Genomic DNA, 23079 nt, shown 5'->3' on the forward strand with positions numbered 1-23079 from the left:
GTGAGGAAGTCAGATGTGACAAAACGCGTCAGTTGGTGGTAACGTGGCAACCAGATGTGACATCAGAATGTTGAGTCAGGAAGTATTGGTGGCCACTTTGATCCATGAGAGGTGATGAGAGACCGCTGCACTGCGATGCCCGACAGTGGGCTTGATTGTTTTATTGTAAATTAAAGTGCAATTAGTTTAAATAAAAGTGGTTACCTTAGGGTTTTACACTATTAGAGGCGTATTTTCTATTTTCCTCTTTCTATTTCCATTCACCATCCAGAGATCTGGATGGTGAATGGAACTCCAGGACGTTTCTTATATCAACATATAAGGCTGGGTTCCCAAATGCTGCAGCCACGGCTCGCAGCAGGGGGTCTGGTGTGTCCCTGTTCACCAAATAAGGTGCGAATTAGGTCTGAATTTTTGCCTGAATTTGCACCTGAATCTGAACCAAAGTTGCACAGGACCTTTTCCAAGTGCGGACCGCAGCCACCCCCGGAGGTGTGTGAACCAGTGGCATTGTGAGCCAGCACACTCTCCTGTCATGCAAATTGGATGTGAGGAAACCCAGAAAAAAATTATTTTTACAGGAACCTCCACAAACACTGTGGTAATGGAGATGTGATGTACGATTTCAAAATCAGAGGAAGTGAAACACTATTTTATCACACCTTTATAGACTTTATTTTTTTGATTTTGGATGGATTTTTTCACGTATTGATTTTTCTTTGTGAAGATTTTTGTGTTTTTTGGTGTGCTATTGTGGCATATTATTTGATTATTACTTGTAATCTTTCACCTTATTTAGCACAGCCTGGGTTAGGAGGCAGAAAAAAGCAAAGCAAAATCTATCTTTAATACAATACTTTTGCAAGATTTTCATGTTCCCTTTATGTCCAGATCTACTGATAATTTTGACATACTTTCACTCAATGTATCCTCTGTTTTCTTTTTTGTTTAATTGCCCAGGTTTGTTGGTAGATTTACTTAGGTAGTACATCATATTTTAGTCAAATTTAATTTTGTTCCAACATTGACTGCTATTAGATTATCAGATTAGTCTTTTGGACTTTCTTGAGCTCCTGAAACAGCATTCCCATGTTCTATATATTCCACAGCTCCATATAGTAAAATTCCCACCACCACTACACACATCAATATATAGAGTTTGATGTAGACACATAAAAATGAGCTGTATCCAAAGGCAATTGCAAATCCAAGAGATTCCCAAAGTGAAAAATTGGCAAAGGCGGCTTCTTTATTCTTTTCAAACAATACGCCGTATAAAGCTGCAATAACAAAGAAAAAAAAACAGACTTTATATGACCCCACATTCTTGTGACTTGCTCTGTAGTCAGGATCAGTTCACAAAACATGAATGCAACTGAAGTAATAATCTGTTACATAATCATTATAAATCCCATAAACAGACCTTGCCCTCCAAACTATCACCACTTCTATTCTTCCACATGCAAAATTACCAGGTCTAAAGTAAATAAATGTTATTGTTACCAATGGGTTTTATTTTATTTTTTTTAAGTTTATATTTGGTGATTTTAAATATGTTGATTGTAAATGTGAGAATAGATAGAGGTTTCTTAGCTAGAAGTGCAAATATAGCTTTTAAATAGAATGCTCCAGTAAAGAACTGAAGGAAGGAACTGAAGTTTTAATAAATCCTCTTAATAATGTGGCATTTAAAGTATCATTTTCCTCTGTGCCAGCTCACATGGTGCTGTGGCACCATGCAACTCGATGTGGCGTGTAAATAAAAAAAATAAGCAGGGACTTCTTTCTCTGTTTCTGCAGGTGGAGAAGCTCATTAAAATTAATGGACTGGCAGTTTGTCTGCCCTGCTCTGCTAGATTGGATTAGGGAGCTGTCTAGCATCTCAGCTTTCACAGTGAGATGAGACATAGCCAGACACCACCGAGGTTCCTGATTAATATCTTGACACTAGGACACCACAACTGAGGGGACCCGGAGGAGCCGAGCAGGGCCAAGAGCAAACAACAAGCCTGGAGTGACATCAGTGCTGCTCTGGAGAAAGAGGAAGGTATGTCTGTGGTCAGCTTGTGGAACGCAAACTGTGCTGTTGCAGTGACTTACATGTTTTGCACACATGAGCTTTGTTGGGTGGGATGGCAACAAGCACTATTTAAAGCCAATGGGAAGGCAATTTTTGCTAGCCATAGAGTAAACCCAGGTCAACCCAACGTGTTTCAGAACCAGAAGAGCGTGACTTAAGCTTAAACTGTAATATAAGAAGCAGGTTTTGAATCTCTGTCCCCCCCCTCAGCCAACCACTGCTGTCAGCAATGGGAAGACCAGCCCCCCTCCCCATTTCTCCTGTCAGCAGCAGGGAAATGGAGCCGCTCTTAAGCAGAGACACATACAGCAGCTGCGGGCTCTTCTTAGAGACTGCCTCAAAGCATGTCAATGGTAAAAAACTCCATCGTCCTAGCCGGCTGAAGAGTTGGGGCTAAAGACTGCCCTTAACTCTTGTTGCCCTTAAGCCCTTGCCAGTATTATTTGCTTTAAATAAGGACCACGCTTTGGGCCCCTTTTTTCCTTAGAATGCACTCTAAGATAGTGTAGTTCATTATAATGTCAGGATCAAAGGGATTAACAGGCAGCTGTGAGACAGTTCAGTCAACTTCAAATGGCTTTATTCAGCAAAAGCAACACAAAAATGATAGACTTTGTCTTCATGGGCATCTCAAAACAACACAAGAAACTCTTCTTATCAGTATACATGGTATTTGTACAGCGGTCTTTCAAATGCAATTTTTGGGGGAAAAAATACACTTTAATGAATAAAAAAAAAAATGAAACAGTAAAGTTAGCCCGATTTGTTTTTATAATGGGAATGATGTTATGCCACAAGAATTGTGAGAGAATTGTGATCTTTATTCTAAGCAAAAAAAATGTTATTCTAATTTTTCTCAGAATCGTGCAGCTCTAGTATGTGTTGAAAACCCATCTACCCAGGGGCGCATGCGCAGTGCGAATGAGGAAAGTAGCACAGGCTGAGAGCTCCGTGACGAGCGGAGACGAAAAGCACTTCCCCCGGGGCTAAAAGCACAGATTCTCCTCCCGAATTTTACTCCGCACTTCTGGCGGAACACTCATGCGCATGCCGGGACCCAAACATCACTGCAGTACAGCGGCCCAAAAGTCTCTGATGACCTACTTACCATGGGTGAGGGAACAGAATGGAATGGTCTAAAATGGCGCCCAGAAGAAACAGGCACAGACGCCTCCACATGCTGCAGCTTCTTCCCCAGCGCACTCCATGGCAGACAGTGAGTACTCCTTGCAATTGACTAAGGCTGACTAAGATCAGAGTCTCACACTGATGTATGACAAAATAGGTCAGAAATTCCCATCTGAACTACACAAATCCACAAACACCCTCTCCCTGGAGATAGCGGCTCTGGGCAGCAGAACTAATTTACTTGAGACCAAGCATGATGAGCTGACCCTGGTCTGCTCTGACCTCAGAAAGGATCATGAGGCCTTATCAGAGACAGTGTCACAACTCCAGGCACATATCGAGGACTTAGACAACAGAAATAGGCATAACAATCTTAGGGTGAGGCCAACCATCCAGAAGCTATTTCAATCTCTCCTACCTGAGGCCCCGCTTGCGGCCTTTGCTTGCGACAGTATCCACAGGGCCCTGTGCCCCCCTCAGAAGCCTCCAAGCGACATTGTACTGTGCCTAAAAGACTTCCTGATAAAGGAGGACGTCCTTCGGGCCTCGAGAAATACCCCGAACATACTGTATGCCTGGAGAACACACCTATCCAAATATACCCAGACATCTCCCCCACTACATTGGATAAACGCAAGAAGCTGAAGGAGGTCATCACCATGCTCCAGTCTGCCAGAATCTGCTATCGATGGGGGTTCCCCTTTAAGCTGCAAATCCTGCACAATGGCACAACTTACACCGTTACCACACTTAACGAAGGGAAAGAGCTCTTAGTCAAGCTGGGCCTACTTGACACTGCTGCACTCCTAAGAATTCCATCTACCCCACGCCACTCAGCCATCTGGGCCACCCCACCTCCCAGGAGGGACCATCGGACCTAAAGATGGACCTACGACTGCTTTCTTTTTCAATTTTTGTTTTTCCCTTTTTTCTTTCTTTTTATTTTTCGCTCCCTCAGAGCTTAGGTTCCGGTCGGTCTCCAGGTTGTGGCTTGATGGACCCTCCAGGCATGCCTTCAAGCCACAGAAGTCTCCTGCTTGGAAGTCGAATCTCAGTTCCATCCACTGGTTTGTCCCCCCGACTTCACACCCGTTGAGCCCTGCAGGCCTTCCCAAAGCTCATCGATGTTAGGGCTGGTTGGCCCCTCGCAGGTAACATCTCATAGACTCTTGACTAAGATGTTGCACTGCTGATCCCCCAGGACTATGCAAAGCCATTTTTTAGCCAAGTTAACAGGTTACTGTTTGTTCATTGGTTTCTATGTCTTCTATTTCTTTTTTTTACTTTTTCTATTTTTGTGGTCTTGATGCTTTTCTCCAGAGACAATACAAATGCAGAGCTTATGCTGTTAGTAAATGTATACTTGGGTTTAACTATACCTAACCTCACTATTTTCAATGTACACTCTTTTGCCACCCTGCTGATCCATTGCCTGGGCGCCCCTCTTGGTCTGGACTCTCCCCGACCCTACGGCTTTCCTCTCTTGCAATGTCATGGGCCTTAAAATTATAACCCACAATGTTAAGGGGTTTAACTCCCCACAAAAGAGAAGGAAGGGCTTTAGAACGTAGAAGTCCCTTGGAGAGGAGGTCCTCCTTTAACAGGAGACACATTTATACACTAATAACCACCCTTCCTACTTTTTGAAAAATCCTACAAACAATGCTTTTTCACTATGTTTGAGTCCTGGTCCAGAGGGGCAGCCATATTTATAAAAAAAACTCTGTACTATTCCAGGTACAACAAACTTACATAGATCCACACAGCAGATTTGTTCAGGGCTCTATACAAAACAAAACCCTGACCCTAGCCTCAGTATACGCCTCAAACGCCTCCCAGGCTACCTTTTTTAAGAGTTTTTTCCAAACCCTGGAAAGATTCCACTCACCCCACATGTTCATAGGGGGTGATTTCAATTTAGTGGCTCATTCAACGTTGGACAGGTCACGAGGGAGCCTGACCTCCAATGCATTCCCCAAATCCCTCGATCATTCCCTTAAAACACAGCAACTGACTGATGTGTGGAGGGCTCATAATACAATCTCCAGGGAATATACTTTCTACTCCTACCCTCATGAAAAACACTCCCACCCAGACTACCTATTTTGCACGCCTACCCTACTTGCAAACTCTACTTCTTCAAACATACACGTTTGCCCCGGTCAGATCACCACGTAGTATCCTGTCATCTCTCTTGTATAGGCCTCCCCTACGCCAATAGAACTTGGCGCATTAATGACTCTCTCTTTATAGACCCAGTAGTGCGCACACAACTGGCCCAACGCCTCGCAGAATATTTCAGACTAAACAACATCGATGATATCTCCCCTACAACCCTCTGGATGGCCAATAAGGCTGTCATGAGGGGTTACTTGATTGAAATTTCCACCGCCAGAAAGGGACAAAAGACACAAGAAGCCCAACAACTCACCACTGACCTTGGTAAGCTTTACCATAAACATGGCCACACCCCATCCCAAGACCTGTTGAACCAGATCAATGCCAAAAGAAAAGCCTCCGACACTATATTGTCAGAACATTCTGAAAAATCCCTCAGATTGGCTAAAGCTCGTTTTCTCCTGCACAGCAACTCGCCCTCCACTATGTTTGCTTGTAAATTAAAACAGCAAACCCAACCTACGCATGTATACAAATTAAAAGACAGGAATGGCAACCTTACCTCCCACCCTAAAGAAGTTTTGCATATCTTTACCTCCGTCTATGAAAACTTGTACTCCACATTCTCCCCCCCCCCAAACCTCTCCAGTCTTGGTTAGACCTCCTGACACTTCCTCACCTCTCAGAAGAACAACTACAGACCCTTAATGCCCCATGCATTACAGATGAAATAGCCTCCATAATTTCCTCCCTCAAACCCTCTAGGACCCCGGGGCCAGACAGATTCTCCGCTACCTATTATAAACAAATTGCTGATCCTTTACTCCCCAAAATGGCCAAACTATATAACTTTATCCTACTAGGGAAACATTTCCCAGATGAGATGCTTTCGGCTAGCCTATCACTGATACCAAAACCCGGAAAAGACCATACCCACCCTCTAAATTTTAGGCCCATCTCAGTTATAAACAACGACCTAAAAATCTTCGGACGAATCTTAGCAGATCTTCTGGCCTCAGTCATCGCCACTTTGATATCTCCTGAACAAACAGGCTTTATCCCCTCTAGACAAATTACTGACAACATCTGTCTGGCCTCTAACATCATTCAGGATGTGGATACCAATTCTAGGAGGGTCTTGTTGCTGAGTCTGGACATCAACAAGGCCTTCGATAGTGTCCTCTGGCCCTATTTAGAGGCAGTTCTGACCAAATTTGGCTTTAGCGGAGAATTTGTTCATGGATTCCAGGCCCTATATCATCACTCCCGCACAAATATGAAAATTCCAGGCTGCAACTCCACATACTTTCCCCTGGGTTGGGGTACAAGACAGGGGTGCCCCCTCTCCCCTTTCCTATTTGCCCTCGCCATGGAACCCTTGACTAGATTTATTTCAGACAACCCCGACATAAAGGGCTATTTTAAAAGGAACCAGGATTTTAAGATGAGCCTATATGCAGATGACGTCCTTTTATTCATCTCTGACCCCCTTATCTCCCTCCCTAACCTATTCACCTCCCTAACTGCATTTCACAGTCTCTCAGGATTAGGAGTTAACTGAACCAAATGCTCTGCCATGCCTATTCACCTTCCCATGCCACTTCTGACTTCCCTTAACCAGTTCCCGACCAGCGCACGCCGATGTACGTCGGCAGAATGGCACGGACAGGCATATTGGCGTACATGTACGTCCAATCTTTAATGCCGCCCTGCCATCATGAGCGCGCCGCGGGTCCCATGGACTCGATCACCGCGGGCATACCCGCGATCATCTCACGGGGCAGCTGAACGGAGAGAGATGCCGTTGTAAACAGCATCTCCCGTTCTGCCTAGCAACTAGTGACGCTGATCTCTGCTCTATGTGATTGGAGCAGAGATCAGTGTTTACTAAATGAAAGCCCAGACCCCCACAGTTAGTAACACGCCCCTAGGAACACTTAAAACCTACACTGCCACCCACTGGTTAACCCCTTCAATGCCAGTGTCATTTACACAGGAATCACTGCATTTGTATAGCAGTGATTGCTGTATAAATGACAATGGTCCCAAAATGTTTTAAAAATGTCCAATGTGTCCGCCATAATGTCACAGTCACAATAAAAATCTCTGATCGCCGCCATTACTAGTAAAAAAAAATTATTAATGAAAATGCCATAAAACTATCCCCTATTTTGTAAACGCTATAACTTTTGCGCAAAACCAATCAATAATCGCGCATTGCGTTTTTTTTTACCAAAAATATGTAAAAGAATACGTATCGGCCTAAACTGAGGGAAAAAAAAGTTTTTTTATATATTTTTGGGGGATATTTATTATAAGAAAAAGTAAAAAATAATGCATTTTTTTCAAAATTGTCGCTCTATTTTTGTTTATAGCGCAAAAAATAAAAACCGCAGGGGTGATCAAATACCACCAAAAGAAAGCTCTATTTGTGGGAAAAAAGGGACGTCAATGTTGTTTGGGAGCCATGTCGCATGACCACGCAATTGTCAGTTAAAGCGACGCAGTGCCGAATCGCAAAAAGTGGTCTGGTCTTTGGCTGGTCACAACTCCCTACAAAACTTATATTAAACTCGCCCCTACCCTCAAACAATTGTACTCCCTTAATTACCCTCAAGCCTTCTCCGCCATTAAAAACCTTCTTAACCAATGGTCCTCCTACCGTATATCCTTCTTAGGCAGCATCCAGACAGTGAAGATGTCCATTCTTCCAAGGCTTCTCTTTTTCTTTCTGTCCCTACCAATATATGTCCCCCGCTGCACTTTACACAAAATTCAAGCAGAATTGCTCTCGTTCATCTAGCAAAAGAAAAATCCTCGACTGAGTCAACCAATGATATATAGGGCCCGCCCAGGAAGTGGTCTGGGGTGCCCAGATCTGTGGAAACATTTTCTGGCCTCTCGTCTAGTCCAGACGGCACAGTGGCACCCCAGCCCAACTTCCATACCATGGCTGCGGTTCGAGCGGGTCTCAATCGCCCCTTATTACCTCCCAGGACTTCTCTGGTCAAGCACTATCACCCCAAAAGAGATTGCCCCATTGAATGGAATAGTGGGACAGTCCCTTTACCTTTGGTCTCTCTATTGGAAGAAATTCCAGCTGAGATCTAAAGTTCCTCTCCTGTCCTCATTTATAGGTGAACCCCATTTCCCCCCGACCTTCTATTTAGGCCCATCCTTTCGAGGATGGACAGAACGTGGACTAACAAACCTAGAGTCCTTGCTACAAAATGCCTCTTTTTGCTCATTCGCATACCTACAGCAAACACATGACTTAGATAGGTCAACCTTCTATCAATTTCTTCAAATAAGGCACTTCTATACTACCACACTCCACGAACTGACAGGAGACGTGAAAACACCATTTGACTATTTGTGTGGAGAGACATCTCGGGATAAGGGAACCATTTCAACCCTATACAGGTACCTTAACGACCACAACACCTCCCCCAAATCAGCAGCAATGATGGGCTGGGAGGCGGAGGTAGCTCCCAGTAGAAGATTGGAGAGATATGATAGACAATATGCACAAATGCATGTGCTCCATATCCACTAAAGAAACGGTCCTCAAGCTCCACACTAGGTGGTATTACACTCAGGACCGCTTGCACAGAATGTTCCCTCTGGTTCCCGACACATATTTTAGAGGATGTCGGGACAGGGGCACTCTCCTGCACACTTTCTGGGACTGCAAATTATTAGCACATATTTGGACTAAAACAAGATCACAGGTATCTCCGTCACACTCACATACCAAATGTGTATTCTATATGCTGAACGCCCAGATGTCATCCCCCCACAACAGAAACTGAGCCATGCCCTCTTCAGTGCCATTCAGTGGGCGATAGCACTGAACTGGAAGGGCCTCTCAGTGCCATGGTCACAGGTTCTTCACCACATGGAGTCCATCAGACTAATGGAAAGAATCCACCATACTCTCCTGGACTCCATGCACATATTTGATAGAAAATGGAATGCTTGGACGGCCCACCTGCTTAGCTCAGGGCTGGAAAACCCCTAACTCAACATGGTCATCACTCTTATGGAGTGGGGTACTGAATCTGCTATCTACCCACAGGAGAGAGAGGAGTTTACCCTAATGGTCTTGTGCTTCTGCAACTCAGACACAATTACTGCAAGGGTACGTTATTAAGCTTGCGCATCAAATGTTTTTTTTTTTTCTCTCTTATTATTTTCATTTCTTTTCCTTGTTACTCTCTGAGGTACCTCATTGTGGTCTTTTTATGGACCTTTAAATACTATGTGCTTTTTTGGATGTACTGCTTGTTCAACCGTAAGATGCATAAATCTAAGCCCTTGTACACACGGTTGGACATTCCAACAACCAAATCCATCGGATAAATTCTGACGGATTTAGTCCGGAAGTGGTCCGGAAGTGGTGTTGCATACACAGGGTCAGACTAAGTTGTCAGAATTTCCGGTTGCCAAGAATGTGGTGACTAGGGATGAGCTTGATGTTCGCACGTTCGGCGAATACCGAACGTTATGGCCCGTTCGCGGCAAATTCGTGTGACGCTCATGGCCCACAATGCACTGCGCCATCGCAGTGCATTGCTGGCTCATGATTGGCCAAGCATGCACTGTGACCCCGCATGCTTGGTCAATCACAGCGCCGGCAGCGAGGAGAGCCATGATTGGCCACAGGCAGGATGCCTGTGGCCAATCATAGCTCAGGCTGTGTAGTACATGCCCCACACTATATAAGGCCACCAGCGCGGTGGCCTTGTGTAGTGTGTTGGCGCCTGTAGGAGTTAGTGGGTGTTCTCTGTGTACCTTCAACACAGTATACACCGTTCGTTATCGGCCGATTTAGCATTCTTGCTCTTCTGTAATTGAGCTTTTAGCAATCTGCAGGAGTTTGTGGGTGTTGTCTGCATGCCCTGAGCGCAGTATACACCATTATATCCACCTATATAGCTAGCTATATTGTTCTTCTGTAATAGAGCTTGCAGTCAGTTGTAGGAGATTGCGCGTGTTGTCTGCTTGCCCTGACCGCACTATACACCATTATATCCACCTATATAGCTAGCTATATTGCTCTTCTGTAATAGAGCTTTCAGTCAGCTGTAGGAGATTGTGGGTGTTGTCTGTGTGCCCTGACCGCAGTATACACCATTATCCACTTATATAGCTCTTCTCTAATTGAACAAAAATTTGGGAAAAAAATAATGCGCTAAAGAAATCTCTCAACAATCAGTCTAAATATCTAAAGGCTGCGATTGATACGATGTGATACACACCTATAAAGCATACAAGTCAGAAATTTCAACCGCGCTCACAATTACAAAAATCTAAAAAAATAAAAATCTAAAAAAATATCTAAAACCTATAACAGAATAATATGTATACACTATAACTAGTCAAAAATTATAATATAAAAACACAACTAAGTGAATAATAAAAATGTACTCTATAACTCATACAATAATCAAGCGTACAGAAAAAAAAAATATATATATATAAAGTGCTCAAAAATTATATATAAGCAACAGTTCCTCATAAAGACGTAGTAATGAGCATAAGTGGTAAAGTGCACAGAATTTTTGTGAACAATCAGAAATATTATGAATAAAGTGCTCAGAAATTATATATAAGAAAACAGTTCTTCATCAAGATGTAATCATGGGCATAACAGTCCAATAATCATAAGTGTTTCTTCTCAAGAAATCCTATGCGGGTACAAGAGAGAATTTCCTTCACCAACACCGTGTTGATAAATGGTAAAAATGCGCGCTTACCAAATCCCAGAATCAGAAAGGCATTTGATATCAGAAATCTTAGGGGTCATCACACAGGGACATCACTTCGTTTTCACGTGGTTGGACCATTCATAAAAGGCAAGCAAAGACTCCCATAGCGTAAAACCGTAAACCAAAATCTTTTATTCCATAATAAAAAACATACTCACAAACATAAAGGTCAAATCAGCGTTAAGAAAAGCCGGCCGGCAAAGCGAACGCCCAAATGTCACGTGATTTGCGTCAAGCACGTCAAGACCCCCCTACGTACGCTTCGCCATATGTGGCATCGTCTGTGACATGCCCCAGACGATGCCACATATGGCAAAACGTACGTAGGGTGGTCTTGACGTAAATCACGTGACATTTGGGCGTTCGCTTTGCCGGCCGGCTTTTCTTAACGCTGATTTGACCTTTATGTTTGTGAGTATGTTTTTTATTATGGAATAAAAGATTTTGGTTTACGGTTTTACGCTATGGGAGTCTTTGACTTATGATTATTGGACTGTTATGCCCACGATTACATCTTGATGAAAAACTGTTTTCTTATATATAATTTCTGAGCACTTTATTCATAATATTTCTGATTGTTCACAAAAATTCTGTGCACTTTACCACTTATGCTCATTACTACGTCTTTATGAGGAACTGTTGCTTATATATAATTTTTGAGCACTTTATATATATATATATATATTGTAAGGGATCTTCCCGGGGTAGGGTGTGTTTGGACACAGTTCACAGCAGACTTGGAATTTATAAAGCAGATCTTGGCGTTTATTCGTGGTACAAACAGTCCAGTAAACAAAATATACAGCAACACCGTGCTTTCTAAGTACAACAAAAATAAAAGTCCTAGCCCGGCTGGGCGCTTACTAACAGGTTCTGCTCACCTATCTGACACTCACAAACACAGCGTCTTTCGCCTGGATATCGCAGGGTGAGTTTTAGCTCCAGCAGTGGCTGTGCTTGCAGCTTCCTTCAACACACAGATTGTTCGTTCCCTGGCTGAGAGCAACCACCTGCAGACCCTGCAGAGCCTTTACCTTCCCAGGCTAATTAGGATCAAAGCTCACCTGATCCCAAACCCAGAACTGGATCGGGGGATGTGGAATGACAGGTCCCTCTACCAAACCTACCTGCCATTCCATATAAACCCAGGCCCGGCAAAATTAAATAACAACTCAGCAGCATATCGCTGCTGAGAAACTGATCCATCCTGGATTTACCATCTCACACTGTGTAGCAGCCTAGGTGAGATGTACACCCCCTCGATCACTTCTCCAGTGACATGTCTACATATCCCCCCCCTCTTTTTCAGACCGGAGGGCTGAGCCTTTTGTCCCCACAGACAACTCACCCTTGACAATGCGTCAGCATTTGCCTATAATTTCCCTGGCCTGTGTTCTACAGTGAAATTAAAGTTTTGTAGGGAGAGAAACCATCTAGTCACTCTTGCATTTCTCTCCTTGTTTAACTTCATCCATGTTAGGGGGGCATGGTCTGTCACCAACTTGAATTTCCTGCCTAGCAAGTAATACTTTAACGATTCTAGGGCCCACTTCACTGCCAAACATTCTCGCTCCACAATGGCATAATTTTTCTCGGCCGGGGTTAGTTTTCTACTCAAGTACGTCACTGGATGCTCCTCACCATTCACTACTTGTGAGAGTACTGCACCTAAGCCTGTGTTAGAGGCATCTGTCTGGACCAGAAATTCTCGCCTGAAATCGGGGGTAACTAACACAGGTGGTTGGCACAAGGCAGACTTAAGGCTTTGGAAAGCCTTCTCGGCCTCTGGGGTCCACGTGACCATTGCTGTCTTTCCGCCCTTTGTCAAGTCAGTTAGTGGAGCAGCAACTGAGGCAAAGTTCGGCACAAAACTACGGTAATACCCCGTAATACCCAGGAAAGCTCTAACCTGTTTCCTTGTCAGGGGTCTAGGCCAATTCTGTATTGCCTCAATTTTATTTAGCTGTGGCTTAATCAACCCTCTCCCAATAATGTAGCCCAGATATTTGGCCTCTTCTAGGGCTAGAGCACACTTCTCGGCATTTATGGTCAACCCCGCATCACTTATGGCATCCAACACGGCCTGTACCTTACAGAGGTGACTTTCCCAATCAGGGCTAAAAATGACCACATCATCGAGGTAGGCAGCTGAGTAATCACGATGTGGTCGCAGAATCAAGTCCATCAACCTCTGGAAAGTTGCAGGCGCTCCATGTAACCCGAATGGCATCACTACATACTGGAATAGCCCATCAGGGGTGGAGAATGCAGTTTTCTCTTTAGCCTCACCAGAAAGTGGAATCTGCCAGTAGCCCTTTGTGAGATCGAGAGTGGTTATGTACCTGGCGTTACCCAACTTCTCAATCAACTCATCTACCCTGGGCATAGGATACACATCGAACTTGGAGATCTCATTCAACTTTCTGAAATCGTTACAGAACCTCCAAGTTCCATTGGGCTTTGGGATTAGCACAATTGGGCTGGACCATTCACTCTGTGACACCTCAATTACCCCCAGAGCAAGCATACGTTTTACCTCGGCAGATACGGCTTCCCTACGTGCCTCCGGTATCCTATAGGGCTTAAGGTTTACTCTGCTTCTAGGCTCAGTTTCAATGTGATGATGGATGAGGTGTGTACGCCCTGGGAGGTCAGAGAACTTGTTTTTGTTTTTCTGTAAAAATTCCTGAGCCTCCTGTTTCTGTGACACTGATAGAGTATCACCTACCTTGACTGGAGGGATTGGTTGTGACAAATCATTAACAGTATTTGTCGCCACCAAGGATTCCCTGTCTTTCCAGGGCTTGATCAAGTTTATGTGATAAACTTGGAAAGGCTTCCTTCTACCTGGTTGGTGCACCTTGTAGTTCACCTCACTGATCTTTTCAACAATTTCATAAGGACCTTGCCACTTCGCCAAGAATTTACTCTCAACAGTGGGGACTAGTATAAGGACCCTATCGCCTGGGTTGAATGTCCTGATTCTTGCGGACCGGTTGTAAATTCTACTTTGGGCCTCTTGAGCCCTCTGGAGGTGTTCCCTTACCAGGGGCATTACAGTGGCTATACGGTCCTGCATTTGTGCTACATGCTCAATAACACTCTTGTATGGGGTGGACTCATTCTCCCATGTCTCTTTTGCAATGTCCAGTAGACCCCTAGGGTGATGACCATAGACCAACTCGAATGGTGAGAACCCTGTGGACGCTTGGGGCACCTCCCTAATAGCAAACATGAGGTAGGGTAATAAATGATCCCAGTCACGACCATCTTTTGCCACCACTTTCTTCAACATATGTTTCAAAGTTTTATTAAATCTCTCCACCAATCCGTCCGTCTGGGGGTGGTACACAGAGGTACGGATGTGTGAGATTTTAAATAGTTTGCATAATTCCTTCATTACTTTCGACATAAATGGCGTACCTTGGTCAGTTAGGATTTCTTTGGGGATCCCAGTCCTAGAGAACATATAAAACAACTCACGTGCAATTGTTTTAGATGCAGTGTTTCTTAAGGGTACAGCCTCAGGATAGCGGGTCGCATAATCCAGGACTACCAAAATATACTGGTGTCCTCTAGCTGACTTTACAATGGGACCCACTAAATCCATGGCAATACGCTCAAAAGGCACCTCTATAATAGGGAGCGAAACCAAAGGACTGCGAAAATGTGACACTGGGGCACTAACCTGACATGTGGGGCACGACTCACAGTATTTTTTAATGTCATCATATATGGCCGGCCAAAAAAACCTCTGGAGAACCCTCTCTCGCGTTTTGTCAGTCCCCAAGTGTCCCCCAAGAACATGGTTATGTGCCATGTCAAGCACCTGATGCCGGTACGGCTTAGGTACCAGAAGCTGTTCCACAATCTCATCTTTAACCTTATTGACTCTATAGAAAAGATCATTAGTCACCGAAAAATGTGGAAATCTTTTTTCAGCATCTGGTTCCTGAGGTACCCCGTTCATAACAGCAACCTGTTCTCTCGCATTTTTGAGAGTGGGGTCCTGTAATTGTGCAGTCCCAAAAATTATCGCTAGACACCTCTAAGTCTAGTATATTTTGCTCAGTGGGAGGAGCCTCCTCCTCCCCAGCCAGGACCTGCAAAGGAAAACAATCATTTTCATCCTGCACATTTTTATCATTCACAGTGGACAAGGCAACCCCCTTAGAGGTATCCTCACTCCTTTTGGGGATTTTTCTTTTTTCCCAAAGAGCCCAGAATAATGGAAAATCGCGCCCCAATATTACATTATGCATGAGGTTTTTAACCACACCCACTTCATATTGTACGGTGCCTTGTTCAGTCCCGACTTTAGCCAGCACTATAGGGTACACTTTTGTATCACCATGTATGCACACAACACTCATATGCTTTTTAGACTCTAAGTCCCCAGTCACCAGGCTAGCATGCACCAAGGTTACAAGGCTTCCTGAGTCCATTAACGCTTTAACAGGAAAGTCATTGATTGTGATGTTGCAGATTTGCGGTTCAGTCTCTAGTCCAGGAACTGCAGCACAAGATGGTTCCGCAAATAGCGACTGACGCCGGCTAGCGTCACATTCCATGGGTTCAGAGGTAAGAGGGCAATGGGCAGACACGTGTCCCGCCTCATGGCATCTCCAACACTGGATAGGGCCTGGTCTCTTTGGCAAGGAGTCCTTTTCAGAGCCCCTTAGCCACCCGGGACCATCACCAGTCTTTTGTCCCTGAGACACCACTTGAGCCCTTTTCCCCCCATCAGCACCCCTCCACACTCCCCCAATAGATGGAAGTCTCTTACCAGCTGACGGCACAGATCTGGCGCTCCGGGGAGGTGAAGATGCTGCAGGAACATCACGGAGGTAGTCCTCAGTCGCCTGGAACCTCTCCACAAGGTTGACAAGTTCGTTTGCGTTCCTAGGATCACCTTGTCCCACCCAGCGTTGCAGGTCAGTAGGAAGCTCTCGGAGGTAGCGATCCATCACGACCTTCTCTAGGATTTGTGCAGGAGTAGAAGTGTCTGGCTCCAACCACTTTCTTGCCAAATGGATTAGGTCATACATCTGGGACCTCGCTGATTTGTCCAGACTGTAGCTCCAGTTGCGTACCCTCCGGGCACGGACTGCAGTAGTAACTCCTAGTCGGGCAAGTATTTCCTCTTTTAGCCGAGTATAGTCCTTAACCTCTTGCTCACTGAGGTCATAGTAGGCCTTTTGAGGTTCACCTGTTAAATAGGGCGCAATTACCTCTGCCCACTCAGCGGCTGGTAACTTCTCTCGCTCAGCCACGCGCTCAAATACTGTTAGATAGGCCTCAACATCGTCCTCAGCAGTCATCTTTTGCAGCGCTTTCTGCACAGTCCTTCTCCCAAAAAAAATCTCTGGAGCGGCTCCCTCCATTGTGGGTGGATTAGCAACCACAGGCGCCTCTCGATTTACTATCAGGTGCTCGATAAGTTGTTGTTGGCTTTGGCGCAAAGCTTGCAACTCTTCCTTATGCATCCGCTGTTGTGCAGCCATCATCTGCTGTTGTTCAGCCATGGACTGTTCATGTCGTCTATTGGCCTCTGTCTGAGCCTGCTGTTGTTGCAAACTCACTTGCATAAACTGCTTCAGCATCTCCTCCATGTTGCTGGACTGTTTTTGGAGTGTAGTTGCAGCTTTCACCCAGGACATCAGCAGCTGTAGCCAAGTCTGTCCACACCGTTGCCCCTAGCAACCGCGTTGCCCGCTACCTCCACCAATTGTAAGGGATCTTCCCGGGGTAGGGTGTGTTTGGACACAGTTCACAGCAGACTTGGAATTTATAAAGCAGATCTTGGCGTTTATTCGTGGTACAAACAGTCCAGTAAACAAAATATACAGCAACACCGTGCTTTCTAAGTACAACAAAAATAAAAGTCCTAGCCCGGCTGGGCGCTTACTAACAGGTTCTGCTCACCTATCTGACACTCACAAACACAGCGTCTTTCGCCTGGATATCGCAGGGTGAGTTTTAGCTCCAGCAGTGGCTGTGCTTGCAGCTTCCTTCAACACACAGATTGTTCGTTCCCTGGCTGAGAGCAACCACCTGCAGACCCTGCAGAGCCTTTACCTTCCCAGGCTAATTAGGATCAAAGCTCACCTGATCCCAAACCCAGAACTGGATCGGGGGATGTGGAATGACAGGTCCCTCTACCAAACCTACCTGCCATTCCATATAAACCCAGGCCCGGCAAAATTAAATAACAACTCAGCAGCATATCGCTGCTGAGAAACTGATCCATCCTGGATTTACCATCTCACACTGTGTAGCAGCCTAGGTGAGATGTACACCCCCTCGATCACTTCTCCAGTGACATGTCTACAATATATATATATATATATATATATATATATTTTTTTTCTTTACACTTGATTATTGTATGAGTTATAGAGTACATTTTTATTATTCACTTACCGGTAGTTGTGTTTTTATATTATAATTTTTGACTAGTTATAGTGTATACATATTATTCTGTTATAGGTTTTAGATATTTTATTTATTTATTTTATTTTTTTGATTTTTGTGAGCGCGGTTGAAATTTCTGACTTGTCTTCTGCCAGAGTTACCGTATTTATCGGCGTATAGCACGCGCCGGCGTATAACACGCACCCCAAGTTTAGGAGGCAAGTTTAAGGAAAAAAACCTTACATTTTAAATGCCCATCAATGTAGCCTTCCACTGTCCCCCTGCAGCCTTCCACTGTCCTCCTGCAGCCTTTCACTGTCCCCCTGCAGCCTTCCACTGTCCCCCTGCAGCCTTCCATTGTCCTCCTGCAGCCTTCCACTGTCCCCCTGCAGCCTTCCACTGTCCCCCTGCAGCCTTCAACTGTCCTCCTGCAGCCTTCCACTGTCCTCCTGCTGCCTTCCACTGTCCCCCTGCAGCCTTTCACTGTCCCCCTGCAGCCTTCCACTGTCCCCCTGCAGCCTTCCTCAAAATTGCAGCATGATTTCGTTTTAAATTTACCGCCACCGCCGCCGAGATCTTCGGCTCCTCCCGCCACCGCCGCCGAGATCTTCGTCTTCTCCCGCCACCGCCGCCGAGATCTTCATCTCCTCCCACCGCCGCCGCCGAGATCTTCAGCTCCTCCCGCCGCCACCACCGAGATCTTCGGCTCCTCCCGCCACCGACATAGACCGACCCGAGCCGAGGGTACTCGGCCACTCGGCTCTGCTCGCAGTAATGCCCCCGTCCTGCCCCTTGTCCTGCCTCCTGTGATGGACCCAACACCGGGCCAATGGCGGGACGTAAAGGCTAGGAGGCAGGACTGGGCGTAACTGAGAGCGGAGCTGAGTACACAGTACACTCGGCTCGGCTTGGTAAATGTCGGCGGCGCTCCACAGACAGCGCAGATCAGCAGATCGGCGGGGGGATCGGCGTATAACACGCACCCATGATTTTCCCCTGATTTTAAGGGGAAAAATACGGTAAATACGGTAGTTGGTGTTGTGTGCCTCCAGAACAGCACAGTATACACCAGTATCTACCCTTTAATTCCTGTTCTATAATAAAGGCATCTGCAGGAGTTAGTGGGGGTTGTGTGCCTCCAGAACAATATACATTACCCAATTGCTGGTTTTCCCATCTTCCTTCAGGCCATTACCATGTCTGAAAGGCCAACAAGGAGTGGCAGACAGGCACGAGCCGATAAAAGAGGGCAAGCAGGCTCTGTGTCTTAAGACAACAGTGCTGGTCGTGGACGCGGTGCATCGTCATCATGAGCACGTGGCCATGGGACACGCTTGTCCTTCTTTTCAGCAGCTGGACGTGTTGAGCCGCATCATGCTGAAGACTTGGTAGAGTGGATGACCAAGCCCTCTTCATCCTCCTCATCCTCTCTCACCCAGGCTCAGGGTACTAGCAAAGCAGCTGCCAACGCATCGTCTTCCCTAGTCTCAATATCATCATCAGTGACTCCTTCCCTAGACCCACCACCTCCTCCTGAGGAGTCCCCTGAACCGCACTGTGGGTGTTGGGTACATGCTCCAGGAGGATGCCCAGTGTTTTGTAGGATCTGATGATGATACTCAGCTAGAGGAAGGCAGTAGCGTGAGTGCAGAGAGAGGGGATGCGCAAGAAGGACAGCAATCTGGCAGTCATATTCCACAAGCTGCAGCATACTGCCAGGTTTGCTCCAGCGATGAAGAGGGAGGGGAAGATGAGGGCACTGACTCCACGTGGGTGCCTGGTAGGAGAGAGGAGGAGGAGGCACATGTCCAATGAGGCAGGATGCCCTCCGGGGGCCAGCTTAGGGGCAGCACACCGACTGAATCACACCGCAGAGCTCCGCCTATGCAGGGTGCTGCCTCTGCTCGTTATTCTAAAAGTTCCTTGGTGTGGGCCTTTTTTGAGACGAGTGCATCAGATCGCACCGCTGCTATTTGCAACATATGTCTCAAACGTATCTCGCGTAGCCAAAACATCAGCCGCTTGGGCACCACATGCTTGACCAGACATATGTTGACCTGCAATGCAGCTCATTGGCAAGCGTACCTCAAAGACCCACACTAAAGAACAAAGCAGACCTCTCCTTGCTCCTCGTCAGCTGGGATCTCCAACCCCACTAGACCTTCAGTCCGCTCTGAAACCTGCTCTGAGAGGAATGAAGGTGTAGAATTAGGTGTGTCACAGCCAAGTGCTTCCGGGCACTCTGCTAGCAGTACAGTGGTTGAATGCTAGCTTGGCTAAATTTCAAGCACTTCAACTGCTGCCTTTTCAGGTGGTAGACTCGGCCGCCTTCCATGAGTTTGTACAATGGGCGGTTCCTCAGTGGCAGGTCCCCAAACGCCACTTTTTCTCACGGAAGGCGATTCTGGCTCTCTACCGGCATGTGGAAGGCAATGTCCTTGCCTCACTGGACAGGGCAGTGGTAAGGTGCATATTACCGCTGACTCATGGTCCAGCAGGCATGGACAGGGACGTTACCTGTTTTTCATGGCCCATTGGGTCACTCTTCTGGCAGCTGGGAAGGATGCAAGACAAGGTGCACTAGTGTTGGAGGTTGTTCCGCCACCACGCCTCCAAAATGCTACTACTGGTTGTGACACACCTCTCTCCTCCACCCCCTCCTCTTCTTCTTCCTCCATGGCCTCTTCCAGTGCTCTGTCCTCAGAACCAGCGGTGCTCTGTAGGCATTCAAGGAGCTACGCAATTACGCAGGCAAAACGATGCCATGCCGTGCTTGCGCTGGTTTGTTTGGGGGACAGGAGCCCCACTGGGGCAGATATTTTGTCAGCTCTGCAGGGGCAGGCCGAGAGGTGGTTGACGCCACGCCAGCTTAAGCCAGGAATGGTGGTTTGCGACAATGGCACCAACCTCCTCTCCGCCCTCCGACAGGGACAACTGACACCATGTGCCCTGTGTGGCTCACGTCCTTAACCTGGTGGTTCAGTGGTTCTTGGGCAGGTACCTGGGCTTACAGGATGTCCTGAAGCAGGCCAGTAAAGTCTGTGTGCATTTCCACCGATCATTTAATGCCTGTGCTGGGCTGACTGAGCTCCAAAAGGAGTTGAACCTGCCCAAGAACCGCCTTATATGTGACATGCCCACCAGGTGGAACTCAACGTTGGCAATGCTGCAGCGGCTGCACATGCAGCAGAGGGCCATCAATGAGTACCTGTGCAACTACGGCACCAGGACAGGGTCAAGGGAGCTTGGTTTTTTCTCTCCACGCCAGTGGGGCATGATCAGGGATGCATGCACTGTCCTGTCACCGTTTGAGGAGGCCACAAGGATGGTGAGCAGTGACAGTGCATGCATCAGTGACACTGTACCTCTTGTCCACCTGTTGGAGCATACGCTGCGTGGAATAATGGACAGGGCACTTGAGGCAGAACAGAGGCAGGAAGAGGAGGACTTCCTTGCCTCTCAAGGCCCCCTTTATCCAGACAGTGTTCCTGCTGTCCCACCCATCACACAGGAAGAGGAGGAGGAGGAGGAGGAGGAGGAGGAGGAGGATGATTGTGTCAGCATGGAGGGGGAGGCTGGCACTCAGCAGCAGCAGCAGCAGCAGCAGTCTTGTAGGGATGATTTACACTCCCAAGAAACCCGTGGACTTGTACGTGGCTGGGAGGAGGTAGCTGTGGATCATGTTGTCCTTAGTGACCCAGAGGACTCCGGACCGAATACCTCAGCTAACCTACGCTGCATGGCCTCCCTGATCCTGCAAAGCCTGCGGAAGGATCCTCGTATTCTTCGGATCAAGGAGAGGGACCATTACTGGCTGACCACTCTCCTTGATCCACAGTACAAGGGTAAGGTTGCCGACCTTATCTTGCCATCTCAAGGAGGCCTTGCAGAAAGGTCTGTGCAACGCGTTCCCAGAGACTGGGAGGTTACAAACTCCTGGTCCTGGACAACGTGTTGCTGAGGCATCGGTCAGAAGGAGCGGTGGAGAAGGTGGCCGTCTGACCGATGCGTTCAGACAATTTTTTAGTCCGCAGCCCCAAGGTATGATCGGTTCCAGCAACCATTGCCAGCGTCTGATTTACATGGTGCAGGAATACCTAGGGGCAAGGTCAGACTTGGACACCTTTCCCACCGAAAATCCTCTGGCTTACTGGATCTTGAAGATGGATCACTGGCCAGAGCTTGCACAGTATGTAATTGAGCTACTGGCCTGTCCTGCATCCAGCGTTCTTTCGGAACGCACCTTCAGTGCTGCTGGTGGCTTTGTTATCACAGGGTGCGCCTGTCCACCGACTCAGTTGATCGACTGACCTTCATAAAGATGAATCAGTCTTGGATCATCCACAGCTACCAAGCACCTGAAGCTGATGTAACCGAATAATTTTTTTTTTAAAATATCACATCCCTTCAAGACTGCCTATGCTGATGCTGAGTCACTGTCCTGTTATGTTGATTGTCTATCCTCTTTCTCCTCCGCTGATATGTTGGAAGAACATTTTTGGTTCTGGGTGATGCCACCAGCCCAATTTTTCAGCCCCTGTTTAATAGGGGCGTTTAATTACAATTTTTGATGCAATGCTTTGCAGCAGAGCTCATTCCTGCACCACAACTAGAGTATATGGGAGAGGTTTTAGTGTCATGGCACCAGCACCAGTGCCTAAGGCCCAATTTTTCAGCCCCTGTTTAACAGGGGCATGTAATTACAATTCTTGATATAATATTTCACAGCAGGGCCTGTTCCTGTGGCCACCGAGAGTAGCTGTGAGGACCTATATTGTTGTGGCACCAGCACCAGCACCACAACCACCAAAGGCCCAATTTTTCTACCACTGTTTAACAATGGCATGTAATTACAATTCTTGATATAATCGTTCAAAGCAGGGGGCGCTCCTGCGCCCACCAAGAGTCACTTTGAGGGCTTACAATGTTGTGGCAACACCAACACCTTGTTCCGCCATTTCTGCAGAGCATATAGGGCAGGCCCCTACTTTCAAACATCCAACTTACAAATGTCTCCTACTTGCAAACGGAAGGAGACAACAGGAAGTGAGATGAAAAAAGACGGACGGCAAAACAAATTATACAGGGGTGATAACCCTTCCCTGTTTTCCAAAAAGCTTAAAAATATATTTTTGACTGGAGCTACACTTTAAAAATGCACCAGTTCAAAATTACAAACAGATTCTACTTAACACAACAAATCTACACAGTCCCTGTCTTGTTTGCACCGCCTGTATACTGCTGTTCTGAGTATATAGGGCCTGGGGGCCCCACGCCTTTCCTTTTTTTTATTTGGGTACGGGGTTCCCCTTAATATCCGTACAAGACCCAAAGAAGCTGGTAATGGGCAGGGGGGGCTACCCATGCCATTTTTCTCAATGATTTTCATCCATATTGTCGGAACCAGATATTACATTAAAAACGCAAGCAGTTTTAAATTACTTTTTTCCGTTAAATGTCATTTTGTGCAGGGACTATTCTAAACACGGGAAACATGTTGCACTTCACAGGCATACAATAGACACCCCCCAGGCACAATATTTAAAAGAATATTTCACTTTTTTTCAC

The 23079-nt window shown here is 46.4% G+C and overlaps 1 protein-coding gene across 1 annotated transcript in view; it reads right to left on the bottom strand.

Annotated features, from left to right (window-relative positions):
• Positions 1 to 715: 715 nt before the first annotated feature.
• Positions 716 to 23079, bottom strand: part of LOC143987645 (protein unc-93 homolog A-like) — a 991508-nt gene continuing 969144 nt past the window's right edge. Inside the window, exon 9 of the mRNA XM_077486536.1 lies at positions 716 to 1280. Coding sequence (XP_077342662.1) covers positions 1048 to 1280 — 233 coding nt within the window. The 3' untranslated portion in view covers positions 716 to 1047. The remainder of the gene's footprint in view (positions 1281 to 23079) is intronic.

The sequence above is a fragment of the Lithobates pipiens genome, unplaced genomic scaffold (genome assembly GCF_037356315.1).
Source record: "Lithobates pipiens isolate NorthernLeopardFrog02 unplaced genomic scaffold, aLitPip1_a1.2 Scaffold_18, whole genome shotgun sequence".
Classification (NCBI taxonomy): Eukaryota; Metazoa; Chordata; class Amphibia; order Anura; family Ranidae; genus Lithobates; species Lithobates pipiens.